This window comes from Sebastes umbrosus, chromosome 6, assembly GCF_015220745.1.
Source record: "Sebastes umbrosus isolate fSebUmb1 chromosome 6, fSebUmb1.pri, whole genome shotgun sequence".
In the NCBI taxonomy this organism is placed as follows: Eukaryota; Metazoa; Chordata; class Actinopteri; order Perciformes; family Sebastidae; genus Sebastes; species Sebastes umbrosus.
Window position 1 is genome coordinate 15,511,037 of NC_051274.1, and position 26,739 is coordinate 15,537,775.

The 26,739-nt window shown below is 39.7% G+C and overlaps 1 protein-coding gene across 2 annotated transcripts; it reads left to right on the top strand.

Annotated features, from left to right (window-relative positions):
• Positions 1-1,860: 1,860 nt before the first annotated feature.
• On the top strand, positions 1,861-26,067 carry LOC119489502 (voltage-dependent L-type calcium channel subunit beta-4-like). Of its 2 annotated transcripts, XM_037772024.1 has the most exons (15): positions 1,861-2,177; positions 3,688-3,780; positions 14,926-15,045; positions 16,810-16,932; positions 17,028-17,143; positions 17,225-17,304; positions 17,413-17,432; positions 18,198-18,275; positions 20,041-20,099; positions 20,215-20,315; positions 20,393-20,544; positions 20,631-20,726; positions 22,682-22,852; positions 23,058-23,103; positions 25,558-25,690. In XM_037772024.1, the coding sequence occupies exons 1-14, from the start codon at positions 2,097-2,099 to the stop codon at positions 23,085-23,087; spliced, it is 1,320 nt and encodes a 439-aa protein (XP_037627952.1). In that variant the 5' UTR covers positions 1,861-2,096; the 3' UTR covers positions 23,088-23,103; positions 25,558-25,690. The 2 variants fall into 2 exon arrangements, with proteins under 2 accessions (XP_037627952.1, XP_037627951.1); XM_037772023.1 differs by lacking the exon at positions 23,058-23,103 and having other exon boundaries at positions 25,558-26,067.
• The last annotated feature ends 672 nt before the right edge of the window (positions 26,068-26,739 follow it).

The window sequence follows — 26,739 nt, forward strand, 5'->3', positions numbered from 1 at the left end:
ATTTTCAGATGATTTACAAACCAAACAATTGATTCATCTCTAGAAAATAATCAGCAGATTAATCCATAATGAAAATAATCATCAGTTGCGGTCATATACAAAAATTGTAAAAAAAATAAATAAATAGCTCCATCTCAAACAACTACAACAATAAAATCATGCATGAAGAATAATAATCTAATGATATAACACTAATTACAGGGGGCATTATTCTGCACTCAGTACTTTTACAATAAGAATTTTTACACTGTGATATTACTACTTTTTACTTGTTAAAAGAAAAGTGTTTTCATGATTTTATATTATATTTTATGTGAATATTTTACTGTATTATGTGTGTACAGTATAGAGGCCTATGCTCTCCCCTGTATTATGAATTTAAAGATCCTCTCTTTGAAGATTCCACATAATATTTGACTGTGGTTTACTGTTTAAATCCTCTTTTAACAAACAACTATGGCACACAGACGAGAGGAAATACAGTGTTTATATAAACCAACACACTTTTAAAAACACAAATATTAAAATTGTACACCTGTATCCTCTTTTGAAGTGATGTTTGTTTCAGCTAATCCAACCTTGACACCCCCGGCAGAGCACTTTGGACTATGAGTACTTGTAATGGGCATTTCTCTCTATTTTCAGATGATTTACAAACCAAACAATTGATTCATCTCTAGAAAATAATCAGCAGATTAATCCGTAATGAAAATAATCCTTAGTTGCAGTCATATACAAAAATTGTTAAAAAAAAAAAATAGCTCCACCTCAAACAACTACAACAATAAAATCATGCATGAAGAATAATAATCTAATGATATAACACTAATCACAGGGGGCATTATTCTGCATTTAGCACTTTTCCTCCTTTTTTTTTAAACAGAGTTTATTTTTTAATTTTGTTAATACAACTCTGACAATCCACTGCACAAACATGTTTGGACTGATAGATATCCCACCAGCCCCCCACCCATGACAATACCCCGAGGGCACTAAAAAAAAAAACCCAAAAAACAATTGTACAAAAATAAATATAAATAAATAAATAAGTACACACAAATATACAATAAAATAAAAATAATCATAGTAAAAAAAAAATAGATATATAATTAAATAAATAAATAAAGCAAAATAAACATAAATAATGATAAATTAGTCCTTTTATTTCTAATAAGTACTTTTACAAAAATAATATTTACATTGTGATATTACTACCTTTTATTTGTTAAAAGAAAAGTGTTTTATGTTATATTCTATGTGAATATGTTACTGTATTATGTGTGTACAGTATCTAGTGAATATTTTACTGTATTATTTGTGTACAGTATCTAGTGAATATGTTACTGTATTATGTGTGTACAGTATCTAGTGAATATTTTACTGTATTATGTGTGTACAGTATCTAGTGAATATGTTACTGTATTATGTGTGTACAGTATCTAGTGAATATTTTACTGTATTATTTGTGTACAGTATCTAGTGAATATGTTACTGTATTATGTGTGTACAGTATCTAGTGAATATTTTACTGTATTATGTGTGTACAGTATCTAGTGAATATTTTACTGTATTATTTGTGTACAGTATAGAGGCCTATCTCCCCTGTATTATGAATTTAAAGATCCTCTCTTTGAAGATTCCACATTATATTTGACTGTGGTTTACTGTTTTAAATCCTCTTTTAACAAACAAATATGGCACACAGACGAGAGGAAATACAGTGTTTATACAAACAACACACCTCTAAAAACATAAATATTAAAACTATACACCTGTATCCTCTTTTGAAGTGATGTTTGTTTCAGCTAATCCAACCTCGACACCCCCATCAGAGCTTCACACTTAGTACGGACCATTTTTTCCATCTCGCTTTTTACATTTTTACCCCCCTCGATGTTGATGCTTATAACACACATTTTGTTCTGCTAAACTCGGATATTAATCGGGTTTTTTCCCCTCTATATTTTCCTCCCTTCATGCCGCTTCCCCGGCTGTGTTTTCCTGCATGTTGAGATGTATTTGGTGTCTCTTGTCTCCTCCAGTAAGCAGTAACCCATGTCTGCTGTGTGCAGCCCGCCTCGCTGCGCTCTCAATAGATGGTGCAACTCAAAATGTCCAAATCGCCTGTAGACCCTCTGTCTGCTGTGGAAACAGGCTCTCAGTCGCACTATTTTCAGGTAAATACACCACACACACTATCCTTTTATTATTCTACATCTAACGAGTTAAAGTGGAGAAGAGAAAATAGCTAATGTCTTGTGCTACTTGTTGTTGAGAGATTGAGGCGTTTGGCAGAGAGCTACTTTTTTATTTATTTATTTATTTATTTATATATTTTTTTCACCTCCGTCTTCACTGAAACTGCAGATTGATGCTTGATCGGTGAAAAGCCAGATCATTAAGTGGGCTCACACATATGGTTATTATGCTTCTCATACACACACAGGATAAAAAGAAATCCTTACATGTTGATACATTTGCTGCTTGACTCTGATATGGCCTTTTTTATTATTAATTTCAATGCATTTCCTTATGCAACTAATGTAGGAATACCAGCACACATCAGTATAATAATAATATATTCTGAATTGTATTGGTGTATAAAAGATGCAGGCAAGACCATGACTCTGACTCACCTGTAGCCTGAATCTACAGGGCCTGCAACATCCATTTGATACATTTGCTGCTTGACTCTGCTTGATATGGCCTTTTTTTATTTTTTATTTCAATGCATTTCCTTGATAACTAATGTAGGAATATCAGCACACATCAGTAATATATGCATGAATTGTATTGGTGTATGAAGGTGCAGGCAGACCATGACTCTGACTCACTAACTCATTTTTTTTTTTATTAATTTCAATGCATTTACTTGAACTAATGTAGGAATACCAGCACACACCAGTATCATGAATATATGCTGAATTGTATGGGTGTATATTGGTGTATAAAGGTGCAGGCAAGACCATGACTCTGACTCACCTGTAGCCTGAATCTACAGCATGCTCACTGCAACATCCATTTGGATATGGCTTTTTTTTTTTGTATTAATTTCAATGCATTTCCTTAAACTAATGTAGGAATACCAGTACACATCAGTCACATGAATTTATGCTGAATTGTATTGGTATTGGCTCACACATATGGTTATTATGCTTCTCATACACACACACACAGGGTAAAATCCTTACATGTTGATACATTTGCTGCTTGACTCTGATATAGCCTTTTTTTTTATTAATTTCAATGCATTTCCTTATGCAACTAATGTAGGAATACAAGCACACATCAGTAATATATGCTGAATTGTATTGGTGTATTAAAGGTGCAGGCAAGACCATTACTCTGACTCACCTGTAGCCTGACTCTACAGGGCCTGTCAGCATGCTCACTGCAACATCCACGCTTTCTTATTAATGGACTGTGTGTTACAAGAGGCCTGGGGGAAAAAATCTACTCCTGCATTACACAGGAGCATTATGTGGATCTGGATTCATTTAGAAAAATATATGTGGTATTGGCAAAGGCTGCTATGGTGCACCAGTTTTCACTAAATGAAGGCTTTTATTTTGTCAGAATTGGAAAGGAAAAGCCTTAAAAAAATCAGCATAGTGCAAGCTGTTTTCACGCTATCTGTATATCTGTCTTTCTTTATTCCCTCACTTGTGCATGTCTCTTTCATCACAGCTGCCCAGGAAGTTGCCTAAACGCAAGAGCCGCTTCAAACGCTCGGATGGCAGCACGTCTTCTGACACAACATCCAGCTTCATCAAACGGCAGGTAAGAAAAAAAAAAAAAGCTCCCGGAGCCATTTGTTGGCTTCCTTTTCCCCCTTATTTATGCATGCATTGTAGGCTACATCATGCATTGGTACATCACAGTCACAGGCTGATTATCACACTGGTTGTCAGTGGGAGGGATGAGCTGCAGCTTCTATGGGAAATGTAGGCCATGTTGTGCTCTAAAGTCAGCTATAAGGGGGTTGAGGATAACAGAACAGGTGTCTCTGCATTGTTTTGTCGGTATGGTGCAGCACCTATATTTTTCTAAGGTAAAAGCTATTGGTGGGGAATCAAAGGTTCCTCTTTTGAACTATAGCTACAAAACGACATTTGTAGTTCTGCATTTATTATCCTTGCATCCAGTACGTGAATGTCTCTGCTCTGCATCTTCATCCAGAGAGCTGCCTCCTCCGGTTCAGTTGCTGTTTTGACCCAGTAGAGAGCAGCAAAATGCTTGAAAAATGGCATCAAAATCCCAACACAGCCCAGTTTCTTTTAAATGAATGCTTTCAGGTCAAGCACGTGCAGAACACTCAGATAGAGGTTTGGTGTTATTTAAGAGAAAGCTGTGACTGATTTCTAAGCTTCATGGTGTTACTGCAGGGATGCTGTGAATCATAATGTCTCATTTAGATCAGCTAGTTTGATGTAGGCAGTTTTAATTTACCTCCATGTGCTTGTTTTTGAGGATGTATTTGATTATGATTTTGGGTATCAGTGTAAAGCAGAGCTGATTGTAGTGTCACAGAGAGTCCAGCAAAGGGGATGACTTGATCCCAAATCAGGTTGTGAGGAGTCAAGAGGTTTCACCGGGCTGCAGACGGACTGAGTATGCGGAGCTCATTCCAATACCGCTGCTAGATCCCCAAAGTTCATGAGCCTCGACACATCAAAGAGGGAAAGTCAGGAGTTGGGAAGGATTCAAATATCCCTCCCTTAAAGGAGCCTGATGTACTAATGACAGAAACTACGAGACTCTCCTGCAGGCTTTTACACCGTCTGTAGATTATGTCTCAGTATCCACTTCGTAATCCGGACGTGAAACGATTAGACTAGAATAGGATAGAATGGATTAGAATAGAATAAAACTTTACTGTTCAGGACGGTTGAAAATGATCTTTGGCTCATCTGGAAGTTCATTATAACGTTAAAACATACACACATGTCACAGTGACAGTATGAAGTAGTTGATTAATCGATTAGATGATATAGACAGAAAATGAATCTGCAACTATAAAAATACCAAACACGCAGATTCTCAAATGTGAGGATTTGCAGCTTTTCTTTGTCATGGATCATAAACTGATCAGTCTTTGAGTTTTGGACTGGTGGTTGTACAAAACAAGCAATTTCATGATGTATACTTGGACTTGGAAAATGGAATTTATATTTTTCACTGTTTCATGACCTTTTGAAGACCTAAGAATTAATCAAGAAAGTAATCGGCAGATTAATCAATAGTGAAAATAATTGTTAGTTGTAGTGCAATTAGTCAATTAAGGGTACAGTGTGTAGAGTTTGGCGACATCTAGTGGTGTGGTTGCAGATTGCAACCAACTGAGAACCCCTCCACTCACTCCTCCCTTCCCAAGACTGTGATGTACAAGTTTAAATTCTTACCATTAAGCATTAGTTTCATTTAAATCACTAAAAAGAAAAAATATAACTTTATAACAAATAATGAAATATACAAAACTCTGAAATAAAATTATATATTCAAAGTCATATATGCTTTAAACAAATAGGGACAACGTCCAAGTAGGGCTGGGTATTGTTTCAAAGCGTTTGATATTGGTGCCAATACGATACCTCCATTTCGATACTGATACCAAAATAATACTTTTTTGATACCTTAGTTTAGGGAATACAAACATGTTGAACTACTGGTGTAGTGTGCATAATTTGGGGGCATCTAGTGGTGTGGTTGCAGATTATAACCAACTGAGTACCCCTCCGCTCACTCCTCCCTTTCTAAGACTGCGGTAAAGTGGCGGAACCATGGTTTTGCACTCTGTGGCTCACGTTACCGCAGTTTCACAAGCGTGTCAGAGAACTACGGTGGCCTTCAGGTAACGTATTCTAAGCTAACGAAAACACAACGATTCTTAGTTTCAGGTGATTATACACTAATGAAAACATAGTTATGAATATTATATTCCATTTCTGCTAATAGATCCCTCGAAATGCAACACACTGTTCCTTTAATCGAAAAGTTGATCCCAGCTGCCTCACTTGGACTGGTGTGAGCAGTAGCTTATCATAGCTAATGTTAGCTAATGTTGGCAAACATTAAATAGATACACTACTATTGTGTGACTGACACAGCTAAGACTGTTACATTATCAGCAATTGCCCCTTAATTGTCTATAAAACATCAGAAAATAATGAAAAATGCCTGTCACAAGTTCCCCGGCCCAATGTGACATCTTCTTATTGCTTGTTTTGTTTTTTTCGTTTTATAGGCCAAACGGTTATCAGACGATTAATCAATAATGAAAATAATTGTTAGTTGCACTAATATCAACTGTTATAATTTATATTCTAAAAAAGTAAAGCATCTCTGGTGAATAAAAGAAAAACATGAAGCAAGCATGCTGCATTCAACAGTTTGTTTAATGTTTTGTCCACTACACTTAACTGGTATTCATTATTATTATTTTCATCAATTAATCTGCAGATTATTGCCTTGATTCATTGTTTAGTCTATGAAATGTTGTGTAGTGGATAAAAGGAGTGAAAAACGGCCATCACAACTTCCCAAAGCCAAGAGTGACAACCTAGAAGTGCTTGTTTTATGTGACCAACAGTCCATAACAAAAAACAGATTTGATTTTCTATCATATATGATACAGACAGGCAGCAAATTCTCATATTTGAGGAGCTGGAACCAGCGCATATTTGGCATTTTTGCTTGAAAAATGACTAAAAACTATCTTTTATTTTCAAAAATGTAGCTGAAAAGAAAGTAGATTCATTAAAAAGTTCTTCATTAAGCGGGACATTCATTTTCAGCTTCTTTACTTGTATTTGGAGTTTCTACTAGAACATGTTTACATGCTTTAATGTTCAAAACTCACATTATTTTTCTCATACTGTCTGTCTGAATATACCTGTATTCACTCTCTGTCTGAAAACGCTCTGTTTTAGCCCAGTCTGCTCTGATTGGCTTGCGTGAATAATGTGGTGCACCTTTGCAAAGGTAGTTCTCAAGCTGTGGGCGATATATTCTAATGAGCCTGCATGTGACATAGGAAGGGGAGCCAAATCTGAATGGTTTGTTGAATCACATGTTTTCTGATCTAGACAGCCCACAAAAGACTGACTGGGTTGTCTTATTTCACAGTTTGTGGGTTGGTAGCAAAGACTGTATATAAGTGGACATAGTCACTGTGACGTCACCCATTGGTTCGTGGACTACCGTTTTGAAGTCTCCGGTTCGGCATTTTGGCCGACGCCATCTTGGTTTAGGCCATCGCCATCTTGTTATAATTAACTTTCATAAACTGAAAACACACTGTGAAAGGGTTAAAGTTGTAAGACAAAAGCGTGGACAACACCCAGACCGGACAACGCCGTGGTAGCGACCTGTCAATCACAAAGTAGCCACGCCCTAAAGCATACCCTGCTTTATGGTCTAATTGACTCTAAATGGGACCATCATTTACTAAATGAACATCATTTGTATTGAAGAAGACTTGAAACTAGCGATAGAGACCATAAACTCATGTTTACAATGTTTACTGAGGTAATAAATCAAGTGAGAAGTAGGCTCATTTTCTCATAGACTTCTATATAATCAGACTTATTTTTGCAACCAGAGGAGTCGCCCCCTGCTGGCTATAAGAAAGAATGCAAGTTTAAGGCACTTCCGCATTGGCTTCACTTCTCAGATCCAGAGTTAGCCCACTGGTTGGTAGGCACTCCAGACACTCAAATGTATGTGCACAAGCACTGAAAAAGTGCATTTTTCATGATATGCCCCCTTTAAATTAAGTTCCACATTCAAATTCACTCATAAGGTTTTAAGGCATGACATTCCTTTTTTAACCAAACGAGTCATTGCAAACATTATGAAAAAGACCTCAGTTTCATGCACAGCACCATTAGCGTGAGGGAATGTGGAGCAGTCTAAGAGACGTTAGTGAGAAGTATAGAAAAAAAGGGCTGAGCAGACATCTTCTTCAGGCGGGGACATTAGTTATCCTGATCGGGGGGCTTAATGACAATCTCCAGATTCCCTGAGAATATTGCACGGCTTAAAATATTCATGATGCTCATTTTGAAGGCCTCAGGCGATGTGATGTGTGGGTTCATTGTTCACACGAGCACCTTTTTAGTCAATCATTATACCTTCTCTCTCTCTGCACAACAGGCACCCCCCCCCCCCCCCCCGCGTCCTCCCCCTAAAGGTGATATGATAAAGTGTTTCATGCAGAAGGAGTAGATTTCACAAACAGAGCAGATAGTTTCTTGTCTGTGATAGGGGTGGGGTGTCTATGGAGGAGCAGTGGAGTATGACTCATTTCTGCAGCAGGATACAATAAGCAGTATGCTGCCATAAGTGTGGATGTATGTGTTATATGTAGGACATGAGGGGTTGGAGCAGGAGCAGAAATCTTGAGCTGTGTGCGGCGATTATAACAGCTGCTCTGTTTTCCTCTCTACCTGTGCATGTTGAATTGGACTTTAATAACTAAGAATGGGATGTAAATTTAGAGAGGCAGTTTGATCAAGTGACGCAAAAAGCTGCGTTGGTCGTTGTTGCGTGTGTGCGTGTGTGTGTGTGTGAGTGTGTGTGTGTGTGTGTGTGTGTGTGTGTGTGTGTGTGTTTGGATGGGATGAGGTGGGGTAAGAATAGAAAAGAAGGTGTTGCCGGCTCCAGTGCAGGTCGTCCCTGGTTAGGGGACGGGACACAGTACAGTCTGTCTGCATTTTACAGCATGTAGTGTATAGAGAGAGGGAGGGACCGGCAGCAGCAGCATCACCACATTAACTGAGTAAGTACAAATGACTCTCGACACAGTCGACTTCTCCTTCTCCCTGTCTGAAACTCCCTCTCCTCCCGTTTCCGTCCTTCATCTCTTTTGTGGCATTTCCATCGTATTTGTCGCCGCTCCTCTCTCTCTGTTTTCCTTTGTCTTCCTCGCCTCCCCCTCTTCAACAACGCTTTTGTTTCTCATTCCTTCACCTGCTTTACTTTTTGATTGCCGTCACCCCGGTGTGCACGCTTCACAGTTTCCCTCGCCGACTCTCGTGATTGATCAATTTGACATACAGTATGCCTGAACTTGACTTTGCTATTGATGTAACCACAGAGTGATTTATTGCGTTGTGTATCAGAGAGCTCTGTGCATGTGTAACTTGCTGACATTGAATTACGACCGCACAGTTAATCGAACACTTCTTGAAATTGGATATTTGGCTACTGGATTTTCAAATCACTGGAGCTTGCAGTTTTTTTTTTCCTGGTGTTTCAGCCTCCTGAATAATATATTCTGCTGTTGTGCAGAATCTCCCTCCTGCAAAATAAAGCCAAAGGAATTTGATTTTAGCATTAGTATGCACTCCCTGCATTTTATTTTAGATCATTTCAAATAACATACTGTTTTTTAAACTCAATTTATTACAAATTATATACATTCAATATTACTACCAACCGTTTTAAGGTGTGCAGTAGATATTTGAGTTGTGCTTTCCCTGCTATCCAGGTTGTTTTTGGCCATGCTAGCGTCGGGGCTCTAGGGATGGCATCATTGATCTGTCGGTCAATCCACCACTTTGGTCCAGACTGAAATGTCTCAACAACTATGTGATGGAATGCAATGAAAGTTTGTCCAGACATTCATGACCCCCAGAGGATGAACTGCAGTAACGTTAGTGATCCTGTAATTGTTCATTCAGCGTCATCATGTCAAACTTTCGGTTTGTCCAATACATTGGTTTATGACCAAATATCTGCAAAAGCTAATGACATTACAATCAGCCTCAGCTGTAGCTGTGCTGTACTGGGCCGGTAGGTTTCAACAGAAGTGTGTGCCGGATGGTCGAACATCTGCAACTAGTTGGTGTGCCACACAGTATGTGTTTGTATAACGTCTCTGTGAGGAGGGTAGACAGGTTATCGGTTCACCAGTATTATTGGCTGATAGTGACATTGAACAGATGTATTGTAGAGGCAAAATTTTAGCTGATGAAGCTCCAGTTAATTATGTATACATGACAATGTAACAAATGGCAATGGATATCTGGAGTCTTCAATAGTTTGACATTTTCTAGATGTGAGTGAAGAACTGTTGTGCTCCTTGACTCTAACAAACATGTACGCTGAGTGTGATTTTTTAAAACCTTTTTGTGTATAAAGCAGTTTTATTTCCTTCTTTTGAAATATCTAGAAGTTGTCTAGAAATATGTGCTGTTGCCACAACAAAGTAGAGGACTTAAAAACATTAATCTCCATGTAATACCGCACGACTGTCTGTAGTTTCACAGTGAGATTAAACTTCGGTGAGTTTAAAGCAAGTGAATGACAGCATGTCAACCCCTTCATTGAATATCCAATGAGTCATTTTGGACTATAACAATTGGAGGTACTTACACACGCATATAACTGAATAGTTTGAGTTATAAATGTAAATTTACAAACATTATAGATATAAACTAAAGTAACTTATGTGGCTATAATCAACACATTTATATTAGCAGTGAATCAGATTACTATGTGTAATGAGAGAATTATCACCGGACTCGTTTCGGCCTCTTTCAGCTCATTGTTTTGGTTTTCCACCTCCTAACTTTACTGTCTTGGTTCACTCTCACCGCTCTCAACATGGTTGATTTCGACCACAACAGGCAGTTGTTTTCAGCAAAAAAAGCCCTGATAAACAAACTGTGCGCTACCTGCTCAGCACCAAACAGCAGACAGACAAAGTTAGCAACTAGCTGGTGAACATAGTGGAGCATTTAGCAGCTAAAGAGCCAGATATTTCCTTCAGGAGTTGGTGGTGACAAAAGGAGAGTGATAATTCAACATCTTGACTTGGATTCTTCAGGTGGACACAAACATGACTCCAAATGAATGCTAATGTTGCTCTGTGTCTCTGCTGGATGTGTGACACTCTCAGCATATCAATTTGATAAGGTGATACTATGCCAGGGTTGTGTTTACAGTGTGTTGTGCTGCCCAGTAGTGCCCCCAAAATCAATTAACGCTGCTTTAATAATATTAATAACAGATTTATTTATTGTCTAGAGTTATTCCTTGTATCAAAAGACCGGAGTGGTACATGCCCATATTGCATTTAGATTTTTCATTTGTTGGATTTTGATAACATGTCGATCAATAATTGTAGCTTTAAAGTTGCTCTTTGACCAAAGACTGTGTATGAGAAGTGGACGTAGTCACCGTGACGTCACCCATCGGTTTGTGGACTGTCGTTTTGAACCATCAAGTTCGGCATTTTGGCTGTCGCCATCTTGCTCTGTTGCCGTTGCTATCTTTTTTTTTCTTTTTCTTTTTGCAACCGGAAGTGACACGAGAGGGTGGAGCTAAATAAAACCGAACGCAGAATAAAACATTTTAGGCGACCAAAAAGTTACAATTAACTTTCAAATGAAAACACACTGTGAATGGGAACGCCGTGGTAGCGACCTGTCAATCACAAGATAGCCACGCCCTAAAGCATACCCTGCTTTATGGTCTATTTCGACTCTAAATGGGACCATCATTTATTAAATGAACAGCATGCTTTATTGAAGAAGACTTGAAACTAGTGATTGAGACCATAAACTCGTGTTTACAATGTTAACTGAGTATATAAATCTAGTGAGAAGTAGGCTCATTTTCTCATAGACTTCTATACAATCTGACTTATTTTTGCAACCAGAGGAGTCGCCCCCTGCTGGCTATTAGAAAGAATGCAAGTTTAAAGCCTTTCAGCATTGGCTTCACTTCTCAGACCCGGTTGCCCACTCTCTTTGACATTCTTCATCGTGGCTAACCAGTTAATTAACCTACAATTGAAGACGACATCTCTACATGTCTTCCTGAAAGAAAATTAGAACACATTTGAACTGTTAAACCACTGAACTGAAAATCGTGATTAAATTAACGCAGCAATCTCCCGCTGCTCCGTCCCTAGACTGTAGGATGACTTGGCCCTCTCGAGGACTCAACTAGCTGGATGACACACTTCCTCGTTGGCCCCTCCCTGTGGAGTTGAGGCCATCAGTGTTGCAGTGTGTGAAGAATAATCACAGGAGCAGAATAGGAAGGAACAGAGTTAAATTTAGCCCCCAGACGAGGAGATAAAAAACAAAAACAAGACATCCTCAGACGAGACGATAAACTCACATCATTACACTCTGCATTGCAGCTCAGCTTCACCTGCAAAAACACACACTGTTTTCTGTTCTGGTGGTAACACTGTTTTGTTTTGGGATTTTGACAGGTAGCCAATGTGCGGCAGAGGTCCACAGCGTCATGTCCAAACATTAATAATGAACAGCAATCACAGCCCGGGCAGCTCTCTGTGTTCTAACATCATTAAACAGCTCCCTGACATAACGCCCTTTCCTTTGCGCCCACCACCATATTTATTCCACTTTTATGTCTGTGTGTGTTTGAGCGCGTTCCCAGTGAAGCCGTTACAGTGAGAGAAAATTCAGATTCATGTCTTTATCAGGCTCTAGCGCCGTCCTCCTAATCAGCCAGGTATGCTTCTCTCTCTGACCATCTCTATCCGTGTCTTCTTCTTCTCGTGGTCTTCTCCCTCCTCCCCCTCCTTCTGTGTTCCCCCTCTTTTCTTCTATCTGCGATGAGGATAGATATCTAGGTCTCACTCCACTCCTTCATAGCATTTTATTATGTTCTAATCTCATCTTCCCCTCGAGATAGCCTCGCTTTATCTTGTCGTATAAATCGTTTATACACTCTCCCGTCTCTCCAGCCATCCTTCAGTCACTCTCCGTCCTCGTACACATCCTTCTCTTTTCAGTATATCTTGTCAACGATATTCAACACCCCCCACCCTCCCTCCCTCCCCTCTCCTTCTCCGTCTCTCTTTCTATCCATCCCGTTCTTCCTCCTCACCCTCCTTTTCCTCTCTCTCGGCGCTGCTCTGGCACTGGTGCAGTGTTGCCTTGCAGAGCTTGTGAGTGCTAGAAATCAGATCTAGTTATCTAACACAGACACACACACACACACACACACAAATAAACGAGGAGAGGTGTTCGCTTGCGGTTTCTCTGGGGCTTGAAGTGGGAAAAAAACATTTTGGATTGCATGTATGCATTCTGAAGTGCAGAGAAAGCTAAAGGTGGAGGTTGTTTTTCATGTAGGGCACTTTTTTTTTTTGGTATTTTGAGCCTGAATGTCCTTTTGTTGTGCCGTTGCTAATTGGTCCTCCAGAGGATTCGTTTGTATATGTTGGCAAGATGGATGACCAGGACTAAGTCACTGCACTCTGGAGGAGAGGAAAACCAAAGTGAAAACTGTATTATGTGCTCTTTTTTTTTGGTTTCTTTACACCTGGCTTTATTTGCAAGAATATGCTTGATGGTGTCGTGGAGTAGAGGTTCATCTGAGCATTTTCTCCTCTGTCTCATTCATCACTTCTTTTATTCTTTTTCATTTCTTGGTTGCCTTCTGTCTCTCTCTCTCTCTCTCTCTCTCTCTCTCTCTGTGTTGCCCAACTTGGTGTGTTTTTGCTGCAGCGGCTCTCTTTACTGACAGATTCAGGACTGAGTTCTTTCAGAGAAGCCAAATAGATACCAAATATAGGAGAGCTCACACACACACACACACACACACACAGTGCCCAAATTGCATCTAAATCACCACTTCATATTCTTCCCCTTTTTATGTTTTTCACTTTGGAAATCGACACCATGGTTACTGTCTTATTTTCTCAATTTATTGATTATTCCTTTTGGCTATAAAATGTCAGAAAATAGTAAAAAATACCCATCATTTTACAAAATCCATGGTGTCATTTTGAAATGCCTTGTTTTTTCCTGTCAACAGTGCAAACCCCAAAAGATATTCAGGTTACCATTATATAAGACTAAGGCTGCAACTAACTCCTAACTACTCATTATTTTCATTGTGTAATCTGTTGATTATTTTCTCGATTAATCGATTAGTTGTTTTGTCTATAAAATGTCGATCAGTGTTTCCCAAAGCCCAAGATGACGTCCTCAAATGTCTTGTTTTATCCACAACTCAAAGATATTCAGTTTACTGTCATAGAGGATTAAAGAAACCAGAAAATATTCACATTTAAGAAGCTGGAATCAAAGAGTTTTCACTTCTTCTTTTTTTTCCTTAGAAATTCAGGCGATTCATTTAATAGTTGATTAATTAATTAATTGATTAATTGATTAATTGATTAAAAGTTGAAAGATAAGTGAAATAGTTTCATATTTGAGATGCTGGAACCAGTTAAATTTTTCCTATTTTTGCTTTAGAGAAGATTTAAATGATTATCAGAATCAATTAAATAACTAATAGTTTCAGCTCTAAAGGGTTATGATGCAGACATTTAAGTAAATAAACACAGGAAACCTTACACCTTACTTTTGAATAAAAAGCTGCGGCAGCACCTATCAAGCCATTGAAACCATTTTGACTTTGTGTAAAATGTCTTTTTGTGTGCTATCTATCTGTCCCCATCATCCCTGGGATGTGTCCTTAAACCTCTCTCTTACAATGAGAAATGATAGGCAGCATATATTTTGCTAATGAGGAGATGTCCTTGGAGAATAAACATGGGGAACAGAGGATGTATATATGTGCTGCACTGTGGGGGATGATGGGATGGATTGGGGCCAAGCAGGAGAGAAGAGGAAGCAGTTGCCTCCTTTGTGCTATATTTGGTCTTCCAGAGGATGGCTGGCTGGTGTGGGAGAGCAGCACATTGTGTTGTAGATACATGAATGTGTTCATGAATACAGACACGTATTTGCATGCACACCTGCACACAAAGACTGCAGAGCAGGAAGACAGATGAAAGCATGAACAGAAACAGTACATCTACCTACAGTATGTAACCTCATAGTAATACGGCTCAGTAATCTAGATGGTGTTAATGTAAGGAATTATTAATTACAAATAATAATATGTCCACCTGTGACTCTCTCCCGTCAGGGGTCGGCTGATTCGTACACCAGTAGACCGTCGGATTCAGACCTGTCAGCAGAGGAGGACCGCGAGGCGTATCGGCGTGAAGCCGAGCGCCAGGCACAACTGCAGCTCGACAGAGCTAAGGTACGCCATACAGCGATTTACACTTCTACATACTGTAGCATGAAGTCAAAATATGTAGAGGTGAAGTCTGGGCCTCTGCTGCTCCAGAAGAATTTTCATATATGCCCCCCCCCCCTTGTTACCGACCAGACATGTCATCAGATCCTCCAGAAGCTGAAAGAAAACTAATTCTCTTTATTCTCAACGTACACTGAACTCCTCCAACTCGCATGTTTACACAAGTAAAACACACTGTTTAAATTGCAGCATCACTGATACACATGTTAAATATAAACTAATTAATACTCTTGATGAGCACATCTGGCCAGGTGTTTGTCAGTGAAACAGACGAGAGGATGATCCATTTGCCTTTTGAAAACAGGGTGTGTAGTTGATTTGTCATCAAACTGTCGCTGTGAACCGACCTCTGCTCTAAACCTTCTACCTGTAAAGAATTATGAACCAAAGGCATAATTTAGTCAAACAAAAGAGTTTAAATCTACAGTACATCTACAGCCGAAATGCTGGTTTTTAGTGGTGTAACGGTACGTTTTTACAATGATACGATACGATACGATTTCCATGGTTCCGATACAATTCAAGGACGATATTTGGCTCATCTAGAGCGATGCGATACGATTCAATGATTTGAAATCATCTGCAGGACCCGCTGATTTAGTTCTCAAGATACAAGGCAGTGCAATATTCAACAAAAAATAAAATAAACCAACTTCTATTCAAGTTAAATGAACAGTGGTTTAACCTGCTGCTTCTGTTCTCATTTACAATATAAACGGTAGAGCAATAATACAGTGATCAACCGCTTATAGTGATCAAACAGCCTGGGACAGAATCATTCACAAACGCTGTTTAAATAGTCTGCTTATAGTAATCAAGTATTTCGCTTACAGTGTTCATTTAGGGTCTATTCATACATGAAAACATACGGAAAAAACATTTTAAAACTATGTTAGAGTGACGTTAGTTGAATTTCTGTTTTGTTTTTTACGTTACTCACGTGATAATTTGCCTCGTGGACCGTCTGCTCTCTGGCTGGATACGTGAGGCTGATGCTGCGTGCACATGGATATCATGACGGGGAAAGGAAAGTCATTTTCTCTGAATGAAAAAACTAATTTCTTTCATATGACGTTTGCTGTCCTTAAATACAAGGTGCAAATACTGACAATCGTCTTCCGTGAATCGTTACACCTCATGGTTTTATTGCAAACCATAGACTGTATATAAGAAGTGGACGTAGTCACCGTGCCGTCACCCATTGGTTTGTGGACTGCCGTTTTGAAGACTCGAGTTCGGCATTTTGGTCATCACCATCTTGATTTTTTGCAACCAGAAGTGACATTAGACGGTGGAGCTAAATACAAACGAACGCTGAATAAGACATTTTTAGGCGACCATAATGTAACAACTCCCAGACTAGACGAAGTTGGTTGAAAATTTTAGTTTTGAGCCTCATGTTTGGCATGTTGGTGTCCGTTCTGTGTTGACCACAGAATTGTCTTTATGTCCGAATGTGATCATCCGAGGTCGACCACATGATCGGCTGCTGTCAGATGGAATCAAAGTATATGTGTTGTCAGAAAAATAAGGAGTATGTTTGCTGCACTCTTGTTTTGTAATGAAATGTTTTGTCTTTGGTTCTCGGGGCGAACATCAAAATCAAAAGTCTAAAGTTACTAGATTCCTAACCCGTGTCCAAACCACAGTCTTACACGTTTGTACTGCAGTTTCCATCACTAACGAGTGTTTTTCTCATTGTTCCAGTCCAAAGCTGTAGCGTTTGCAGTAAAGACGAATGTGAGTTACTGCGGAGCTCTGGATGAGGACTGTCCTGTCCAAGGAGCTGCAGTCAATTTCGATGCCAAAGACTTCCTGCACATCAAAGAAGTGAGTGATCGTGTGTTGTTAATGATGATGAACCCCTCCATTACATAGAATTACAAATATGTGACGCGCTGCTGTTGTCGTTCTGAACTTAACAGAAGTATAATAATGACTGGTGGATCGGCCGGCTAGTAAAAGAGGGAGCTGACATCACGTTCATCCCCAGCCCTCTACGACTGGAGGCCATGAGACTCAAGCACGAGCAGAAACAAAGGTCAGTTCACAGTATCAAACATCTCAGAGGACTCACACTCCCACAATATCAGTTTGATCATTTAGTTTGTTGCTGTTGCAGGAAAACAGGGGGTAACTCCTCCAGTTTAGGGGACATGGTGACTGGGAGTTGGAGGACCACACCGCCATCTGCAGGTGAATGTAAGTACTACAACTCCTTCTCTTATTTATGCTGGAACAAATAACTACTTTTCCCTCTGCCGTCTTCTTTTTCCTTTCATTGATTGTTATTTTTCTTGTTTTCACAAGCCAAACAGAAGCAAAAACAGGTAAGTTTTGGTACTTTATGATGACACCACATCTGCTCATAATAATGTTTTTTTTACTTTTAACTTCAAGACATGCTATCAGGGTATCCGCAGGTCTTTAAAAGTCTTTAAAAGGCCTTAAATATTATTTTTTGCCTGCCGTAGACATTAAGTTTAGTTATGTATTTTATAAACAAGCTGTTATGAGACGTTATACCTTTTATATTAATTTGTATATATCTATAAAGAAGTGCAAGTGCGACAGTGGATTGTGTATGTAGGTTTTTTTTCTGTGGCGTTATTATTATTATTTTCTATTATTACTGCACAAGCTAGGAAGATCATCGTCTCATAATTGGCAAGTGTCCATTTAGGAGAAACTTAAATCAATTGATTATTTTTTAATTGGTTTATCCAGCCACTTATCTGGGTCCAGGTCAAGTTAGTAGATTAATTATATTAATAAAAATCATATACAGCTGTAAAGTACTGACAAAATATATAATATAAATGTCATTAAATTCATGTACTTAATAAATAATTGTAGGCCTTATTGTCCATACTGGTTTTCTGCCTTTTTTTTACAGTTATGGCTGTGAAAAAAGTATTAAATTTAATTCTATGTGGTGTGAAAAAGTCCTCAATTTAATTCGGTGATCTCTGCAGAATCCCTGATTGTTTTTTAGCTTTTCACAACAAACAAACCCTAACACCTATCATCTCTTACCCCTGCTCTCTCTCTGTTCTTCGCCCCCTTCCCTCCTCGCCGTCCCCTATTTCTGGCAGGAACACGTCCCTCCCTACGACGTGGTGCCCTCTATGAGGCCGGTGGTCCTCGTGGGACCATCGTTGAAGGGCTATGAGGTCAGCTTCTCCCCATTTCACCTCCAGCAGACCGAGAATCACTGCCTCACACTTCTCTCTGTTAAAACTGCTCCTGTACTGCTGCATTTTGTTGTTCAAATCAGAATCAAGGAATCTAAAATAAGGCCGTGATGTTTTACTTCTGAAACCTGCTCAATGCATCGTCCATTAATCTTTAAATTTAAGATATTATTTAACTTATTATCTTGTTATCTCTGTCAAGAGCTGAACCCTGGAGGAGAAGCAAACCGATACAGTTTTTGTTATGTTGAATTTTAGATGTTAAATGTATTTTTTGGAGTAAATTTAATACAGCATACTCTCTCGAGTACCTTTTAGGAGAAAAACTTTACATTTGCATGCATTTGTCACATTATATTTATTTATTAATCATTTTTTTTATACTGATGTAGCCTAAAATTTCAGCCTGGTCGCACGAAAAGGCGTAAGAATGACACGATAATGTGCAAGGCAAAAGCATGCAATAAGAACGCCGTTCATGCTTTAGGCGTGTCATTTGTACGCCATGTAGTCTGTACTGACTGTAATGTAAATGCATCCGTAAACATGCTACGCTCAGAGCTAGTGACGTAGAATAAAAAGTGAGGAAGACTGATTATGGCGGTCGGGATGGGAGGTGGATGGGCCCAAAAAACAGAGGATTTCAACCAGGAGACCGGTGTCTGAGACTGTTGGTAGACTGTTGAGTTACTTTAGTGACGTGTTTTTTAGTGACGTCCGTGACATTTTTTCCATACTTGTGTTACGTTGTTTCCGAACGTGTTTTACTTAGGTGACGTACTTATTTTAAGGCCAACAATGGCATTTTTTTCTAAACCTAACTAAGTGCTTTTGTCCCCTGCTGGTACTGCACCATCACACGCGTGGAATATTCGCGACACTGGTGGACAGGCAGGTCTATTACACGTTTTGGCATGATACCAAGTTGAAAATTAATATGGCACATTCAAGAGATTAAGACTAGAAAAGATGTCCTGCTAAATATGGAACTAACTAGAAAATTATGATATGCAATTTAATTGCAGATTGATTACAAATACAGTTCACTTCTTTACCTATTTTTGTTATACCCCGCGACAACGTGGTCGGTGGGTATATAGCGCTCCGCGTGTCCGTCTTGAAATTTTGAAATTTGGGCCAAAAACTGTGATTTTGTTTCGACTCCAATTTTGTGTCCGGAGCAGAACTCAGAAACAATTTAACTTAGGAACTTCAAATTTGGTCCGACGGTCGACAGTGTGGTCTAGTTGTGCCTTTGGGGGGTTGAACATCCAGGGTGCCCAAAATTTTAGAATTTTTTCCAAAACCTTTGGCCCTACTTTAGCAGGGGTCAAGCAGTGAGCGGGGTAATGTAAGACATGCTCACTTTTGCCTTGTTTTCCTTTTACTCGTGAATTTAATCACTACTTTTTTCAATAAATACTTTAATACCAAAGTTGTTTTTTTTATAAAGTAACAATACATTTATTTGAGTAAAGTTTTTGGCTACTCTCCCCACCTCAGTATACATGTGTATGTACAGTAATACAGCCCAGAGCCTCTGCTTAGATTGACCTTTAACAGTAATGGATAGCATGTACATTTCACTGTTGATAAGTGTGATGATGTGTGGAAGGACGCTCTTCTTATATCTGGTTGTTTTGGTATCCTTAACATTAAATCAAAGCCAAACATCATTTCTTTTGCAGGTTTGTGTTCTGTGTGTGTTTAATAAGTGTTTCTTACCTCTCATCTTCCCTCCTAGGTGACAGATATGATGCAGAAAGCTCTTTTTGACTTCCTGAAACACAGATTTGAGGGAAGGTCAGTAAAATAGAGAAAATTACAGAATAATCTCTGTAGCTGTGGAAAGTCGGGCCGTTAATAAATCTGATCAAAAAGTCTCACGGCATATTCTTCCTCTCTGTATTTGCGGCAGAATCTCAATCACCCGTGTAACTGCCGACCTGTCTCTAGCCAAGAGATCTGTCCTCAACAAAAGACCCATAATGGAGAGATCCAACACTCGCTCCAGCCTAGGTGACTAATGTCCCCATGGAAATCTTTTGGTATTAAGAAGCGACGAGTTTAAACTCAAATCTGTCTTGTCTGTGCAGCGGAGGTTCAGAGTGAGATCGAGAGGATATTTGAACTCGCCAAAACCCTGCAGCTAGTGATCCTGGACGCCGACACCATCAACCATCCCGCACAGCTGTCCAAAACCTCCCTCGCACCCATCATTGTCTACGTGAAAGTTTCCTCACCAAAGGTACAGCAGGTTACTTCACTCGTGAATTCAGGCTGACTCATCTTCCTTTGGCCTTTAACGTTTTTTCTTCCCCGCTTTTCTCTCAGGTGCTCCAGAGGCTGGTCAAATCCAGGGGGAAGTCTCAGAGCAAGCACCTGAATGTGCAGATGATGGCTGCAGACAAACTCTCTCAGTGCCCCCCTGTGAGTGGAGGATTTCTTTCTAGTGCTATTATGTTTGGTTGCTAATAACCCTAATAAACCTGTACAATCTGATCATCTGTTATGAACATGTCATGTTCACAAGGTGAAGAAGAAAATGGGTTGAGTGTGCAGCTTCTACTGCAAACATTTGGGGTGTATTTTTTAGGGGAAGCAATGTTGGTCGCTCAGTCCGCCACTTTGGTCCAGACTGAAATATTTCAATAACTATTAGATGACATTTAATTTTATACTGCCGTTCATAGTACCCAGAGGATGAAGCCTAACTTTGGTGACTTTTTCTCTAGTGCCATTGTGAGGTTCACAGTTTTGGTCTTTATTGAAATATCTCAATAACTACTGGATGGTTGCCATGAAATTGGGTATACACATTGTCATGGGGATGAATGCGAGGCAGCAAAGGAAGGACCCAAATGCAGCCAACGCACACCAACAGCAACAGTTGAGGGGTTTATTGTAAAAATAAAAGCACATGAGCTCACTGGAATGGGTAGAAAAGTCCAAACAGGAGATGAATCCACTGGACAGCAGGAATGAGGCAGGCAGGTACAGACAGGTCCAGGTAATAGGTAACAGATAACAAGAGGCTCGATGACACTCTAAACCACAAAGCAACATTGACGATCTGACAAGGAATGAGCACAAAGAGGCGGGCTGATGCAGGGCTAATGAGGGAAAGTGGAAACAGGTGGGCGGTGAAGGTCAGGTGACTGGGACTGGAGGGAAAAGGGGTTCCTGCAGGGCTGATGAGGGAAGGGGGAGAAGTCTGAGGGCATCTGGTGGACAGGTAGAGAATGACAATGAACGGGAATGTGGCTGGACGGAGGGACACAGAGGCAGAGTGTGACCAAGAGGCTGGGACACGGGTCATGGGGTATGGGGTAGAGCACATGCGCAGTGTAACTGGAGCAGCTGGTCGGCTTTTGCAGACTTGTGCATGTGTTGTACCCCAAAGATATGACGCGTTGATGATGTGTGCCATCTCCTCTTTTCACCCTCCTTAAAGTGTGACACTCTCATGAATGAATTGTGCTACTTCCGTTGACCTTTCATCTGGCGTCATCATCGGGTCAAAATTTGTATTTGTTCAATACTTAACTTCCCTTTGATATGAGACCAAATACCTGGAAAACTAATGACATTCCCATCAGCCTCAGCTGTACTCTGTGTTTAGTGCTAATTAGCAAATGTTAACATGCTGAACTAAGATGGAGAACATGGTAAACATTATACCTGCTTAAAGGAACAGTGTGTAACATTTCAGAGAGTCTATTAGCACAAAATGGAATATGATATTCATAACTACGTTTTCATTAGTGTATAATCACCTGAAACTAAGAATTGTTGTGTTTTCATTAGCTTAGAGTGAGCCCTTCATATCTACAGGGAGCGTGTCCTCTTCATGGAGTCCGCCATGTTGCTCCGTCATGTTTCTACAGTAGCCCAGAACGGACAAACCAAACTCTGGCTCTAGAGAGAGTCTTTTACGTTTCACCTGAAGGCCACTGTAGTTCTCCGACACGCTTGTGAAACTGCGGTAACGTGAGCCACAGAGTGCAAAAGCGTGGTACCGCCAAGCGCCGTTTGACTTCTGTTGCTCCTAAAGTAGTGTTATTATGGAAAATATGGTGTCTGGGTGAGGCTAACAGCGTTACCACGGTTTTGCACTCTGCAGCTCACGTTACTGCAGTCATTTGATTTTTTTTTTTTGACTGATGTGTAAGATAATATGATCTTTACACACATTTTGATTTAAAAAAAAAAACACTACTGCCATTGATATACAGTATTTCCCATTAACGTGGTGCACTGTTTACAAGCTGTACACCTTTACAGTGACACTTAATGATTTGGAAATTCAACTTTTGTGCCACTTGTATTTATTTTATCAGCAGCTGGAGGTAAAAATAATTTCTCATCTTTTTGTTCACTTGTAGGATATGTTTGATGTCATTTTGGATGAGAACCAGCTGGAAGATGCATGTGAGCATTTGGCTGAATACCTGGAGATCTACTGGCGTGCCACTCACCTGCCAGGCAACACCCCTCTGAACCCCTTATTGGAGCAGAGTCTGATGACCCCGCCTTCTGCCATCTCCAGCCTCCAGGTCAGTTTGTCCGACTTCATCTGTTTAAAAAAAAAAAGCAGTTTTAATACTATTTTATGACTCAATAAGTAGGAATCCTGTTTTGAACATGTTGTATGTTGTCACTGTCTTTACCAGCTCTTCCCATCTCAGATTCTCACTCCTTTGTTTTGTCTCCAGTTGTCTCGTCTGTCCTCTCACTCATCCATGCTTAACATTTTTGCAGTTTTCTGAAACACAGGAATTAATTGAATGATCGCTTACGAAATGGGGTGAGTAGTAGGGTTTATATATACTGTATATATTTATACAGTATATATATATTTATTTATATTTGCACCCCAACAATCCCCTCTTACACACCTGAACACGACACAGCGGCTGAGACAGTGAATGAACAGCATTTTATTCATTCGGATCTCACCACAGAAAAGATGACGTGTGTTGTTTTTTTTCTTCATTGCATCCCGCCTACTTTCCTTTAGTTGATGGTCTCAGGCGAATCACAAGCTTTTCTGGGAGGAAATTCACAAAGCAGCTTCAATTTAATGACATAACAGAGAACGTCATGTTCGGAAATGATAAAACGTTGTATGTATTAAAACGTCAAAATCGGACCATTACTCTATTTTCAATCAGCGTTGAAGCTTTAGCCCAGCATGCTTTGTGAATGGTGCCCCCACTCACAGTGGCACATAATGCTATCTTGAATGACAATGCTACTCCAAAGCATTTGATCAATGCTTAAATAATGTTTTCACCGGAACTAAATGCATAATTTACACAACACTAAACTGAGACCATAACATCAGTAACATTTTATGTTGTGGAATAACCTCCCGACCATCCATTCAACTGTTTCACCGGCATTTCTTTTGTTCACTGTCTGTAGTATTAATCTGTGTACATGCAGACAAAACACTGTAAACTAAAAAGGACTTTGAAGAGGCTTTACCAACACTGCAGCAGGACAGTTATTAACACTGTCAACCCCATATACAATTTTATATGTACAGTCGTTCTTTGTTACTTGCAGATTATGACCGCTGCTCCTTACTGTCATGATTTCCCACATATTCACATTTTAGAAAACGTTCTAAAACAGCATTTTAAAAGAAGAGTTAGTTAGTTGTCTCTTTGAACACTAAAAAAAATAGCGACAGCATTCATAAATAGTTTAATATGAACTACCTCTGTTGACATGAACCAAATGCTTTTCACTCGAAAATAATCTGCAATAATTCTGTTAATCGATTAACTGTTTAAATCTTTTGTTAGCCTGTTTCTTATACTATAAATTAGTCATGTGAACATAGGTGCTGCATACACAAAAATCAGTGAATCACAGCCCCCTTTAATTTTTATTAATACTTGCTAATAAAATTAAAGGAAGCTGTGATTCCTTTTGTGATTTATTGCCAAGTGCTGTTGGTCAGATCTGATTTATAGCTGACGAATGCTGCTAATTGGCATCGCAAGTTTTGTTTTGTTGCAGTGTATGTAATTCTCACAGCTATGTAAGATATATATATTCTAGGGCTGTCAACTTTAACGCAACAACGCATTAACGCAGATTCGCTTTAACAGCGCTAATTTCTTTAACGTATTAACGCAACTTGTGATTTTTACCAACCATGTCATACTAGCTTGTCGCAAAGGAGCCTAAATAACGCTCCAAACCTGCGCTACATTGTTTGGTGAGGAAAAAACACCATTTTCAAAGGGCTCTCTTGACCTCTGACCTCAAGATAGTGGGATGAAAATAGGTTCTCTGGGTATCCACGAGTCTCCCCTTTACAGACATGACCACTTTAGGATAATCACATGCAGTTTTGGGCAAGTCACAGTCAAGTCAGCACACTGACACACTGACAGCTGTCGGGCTTGAGTTTGCCATGTTATGATTTGAGCATATTGTCATTGTTTTGTGTTGTTAATTGATTTCCAGTAATAAATATATACATACATTTGCATAAAGCAGCATATTTGCCCACTCTCATGTTGATAAGAGTATTAAATACTTGACAAATCTCCCTTTAAGGTACATTTTGAACAAATAAAAAATGTGCAATTAATTTGTGATTAATCGTGATTAAGTATTTTAATCGATTGACAGCCCCAATATATACATGTATTTACATTTTTTCCAAGTCTGTCTTAAAACAACGCTGACATGTCCATATGTAGATTGAAACAGTTACTGGTCGCTGTGATATTTCCTCTTGGTTGTTCTGGGTGTGCAGAGATTTCTTCCTAGAGCAATACTAGGAGATGGTAAAAAAAAACAAAACATGAAATTAATGATAAAATTAAACATTTTTCTAAATATCCCTCCACTGCAGCTCAGCAAGGAAGCACAGTCTGTGAAAACACAAAAACAAATTTTAGATTTTACCTTAAATTGTATTTTCATTTTTTGCAAACCTTTAATGAAGTGTTAGTGTTTGCAGCCAGTGTGAACAAGAGGAACAATTGCAGCAATCAGTAACTTCTTCAGTGTACATGTGGGCATGTGATGTGTTGTTTTAAGATGCATTTCCTTCAAAGTCCTTCTTGATGTATTGTTTGCATTATTTTGTCTACCCTCTGTGTGTTTGCTGTCTATGAAAACTGTTACCAGAGAGTGTGAAGCTACTTTGAGATGCCGTCCTGTTTTCAGAGCTTTATTTTGACTCTTTCTTTCTTTCTTTCTTTCTTTTCCCTCCATGACGCCTCGAATCGTCCAGAACCAGAACAAGAACCAGCCGCAGCCTCGTGAGGCGGTGGCCCTGGCGGGCGAGGAGGAGGAGGCAGGTGAGGAGGCCCACTCCCCCCTGGAGCAGGACAGTCTCATGCCGTCTGACGAGGCCAGCGACTCCCTGTCTCGCGGCCGGAGGGGGAGCCCGTGCCACAGGGGGGGCGAGGAGGACGGAGAGGAGGAAGAAGAAGAAGAGGAGGAGGAGGAGGAGGAAGAAGAGGAGGAGGATGAGTACGCCTCCCCTTGCCATGCTCGCACGTACAGGGACATGTACCCCCCTCACCGTGGGCACACCGGCAGTGCCCACAGTGCCAACGGGCACGAGTCAGAGGACAGGCTGCTCCAACGCGAAGCTCAGCAAGGTCACAACCAGAGAAACAACCGCCAGCGCAGCCGCCCCTGGCCTCGAGACACCTACTGAGGAACGAGGCCCCCCTCCGGCCTCCAGATCAGCACAGAGATAACCCTCCGACTGTCGCACGTTCCCAAACATTTAGAAAAAAAAGCCCCAAAATCAGCTCCAAATCAGTAAACAGACGCCCAGTTTATTATGTTGACAACTATTTTTTAAGTATTTAAAGTCACTCTCTTCCAGACTCCCACCTTTTAATTTATCTTTAGGGGATGCACTGACCTCTCCAGGGGTCAAGTCATTCAGATTAAAGTCAACAGGGCTACTCACCTCTGCAATGGAAAGGTTTCAGGCTACCAGCTGTACGCAAACTTTAGCTGCTTCGCCTAAAGGTTTCTCTATTGTAGGATGTCTCATATACTGGCCTTAAAAACTCCTAAGACTTTTAAAAACTATCTTTACTATTGCATGTATGAGTATAATTATTTTAAGACTATTTGCACATTGACGTCAGAACAGGAAGTGAATGACCTTTACGGATTTAAAACTAACGTAGGAATGTCTACCGTTGAATCCATTTATGGGAAATAGTAATGCATTTGATTACAATGTATATACTGAATGGGCACCTGGTTGTGTTTCATCGCTACTATATTTGTTTGATTTTGTTAATATGGAATTTGTTTGTTGTTTCGGAGAAATGTCGCCACACAGTTGTTCAGTTGGTTTAGAAGACGGTGAATGGACACACACACACACACTGAAAGGTCACAGTGTAAGTAAGCGGTATGAAGCTGCAGTACAGCGTCAGTGTCACCT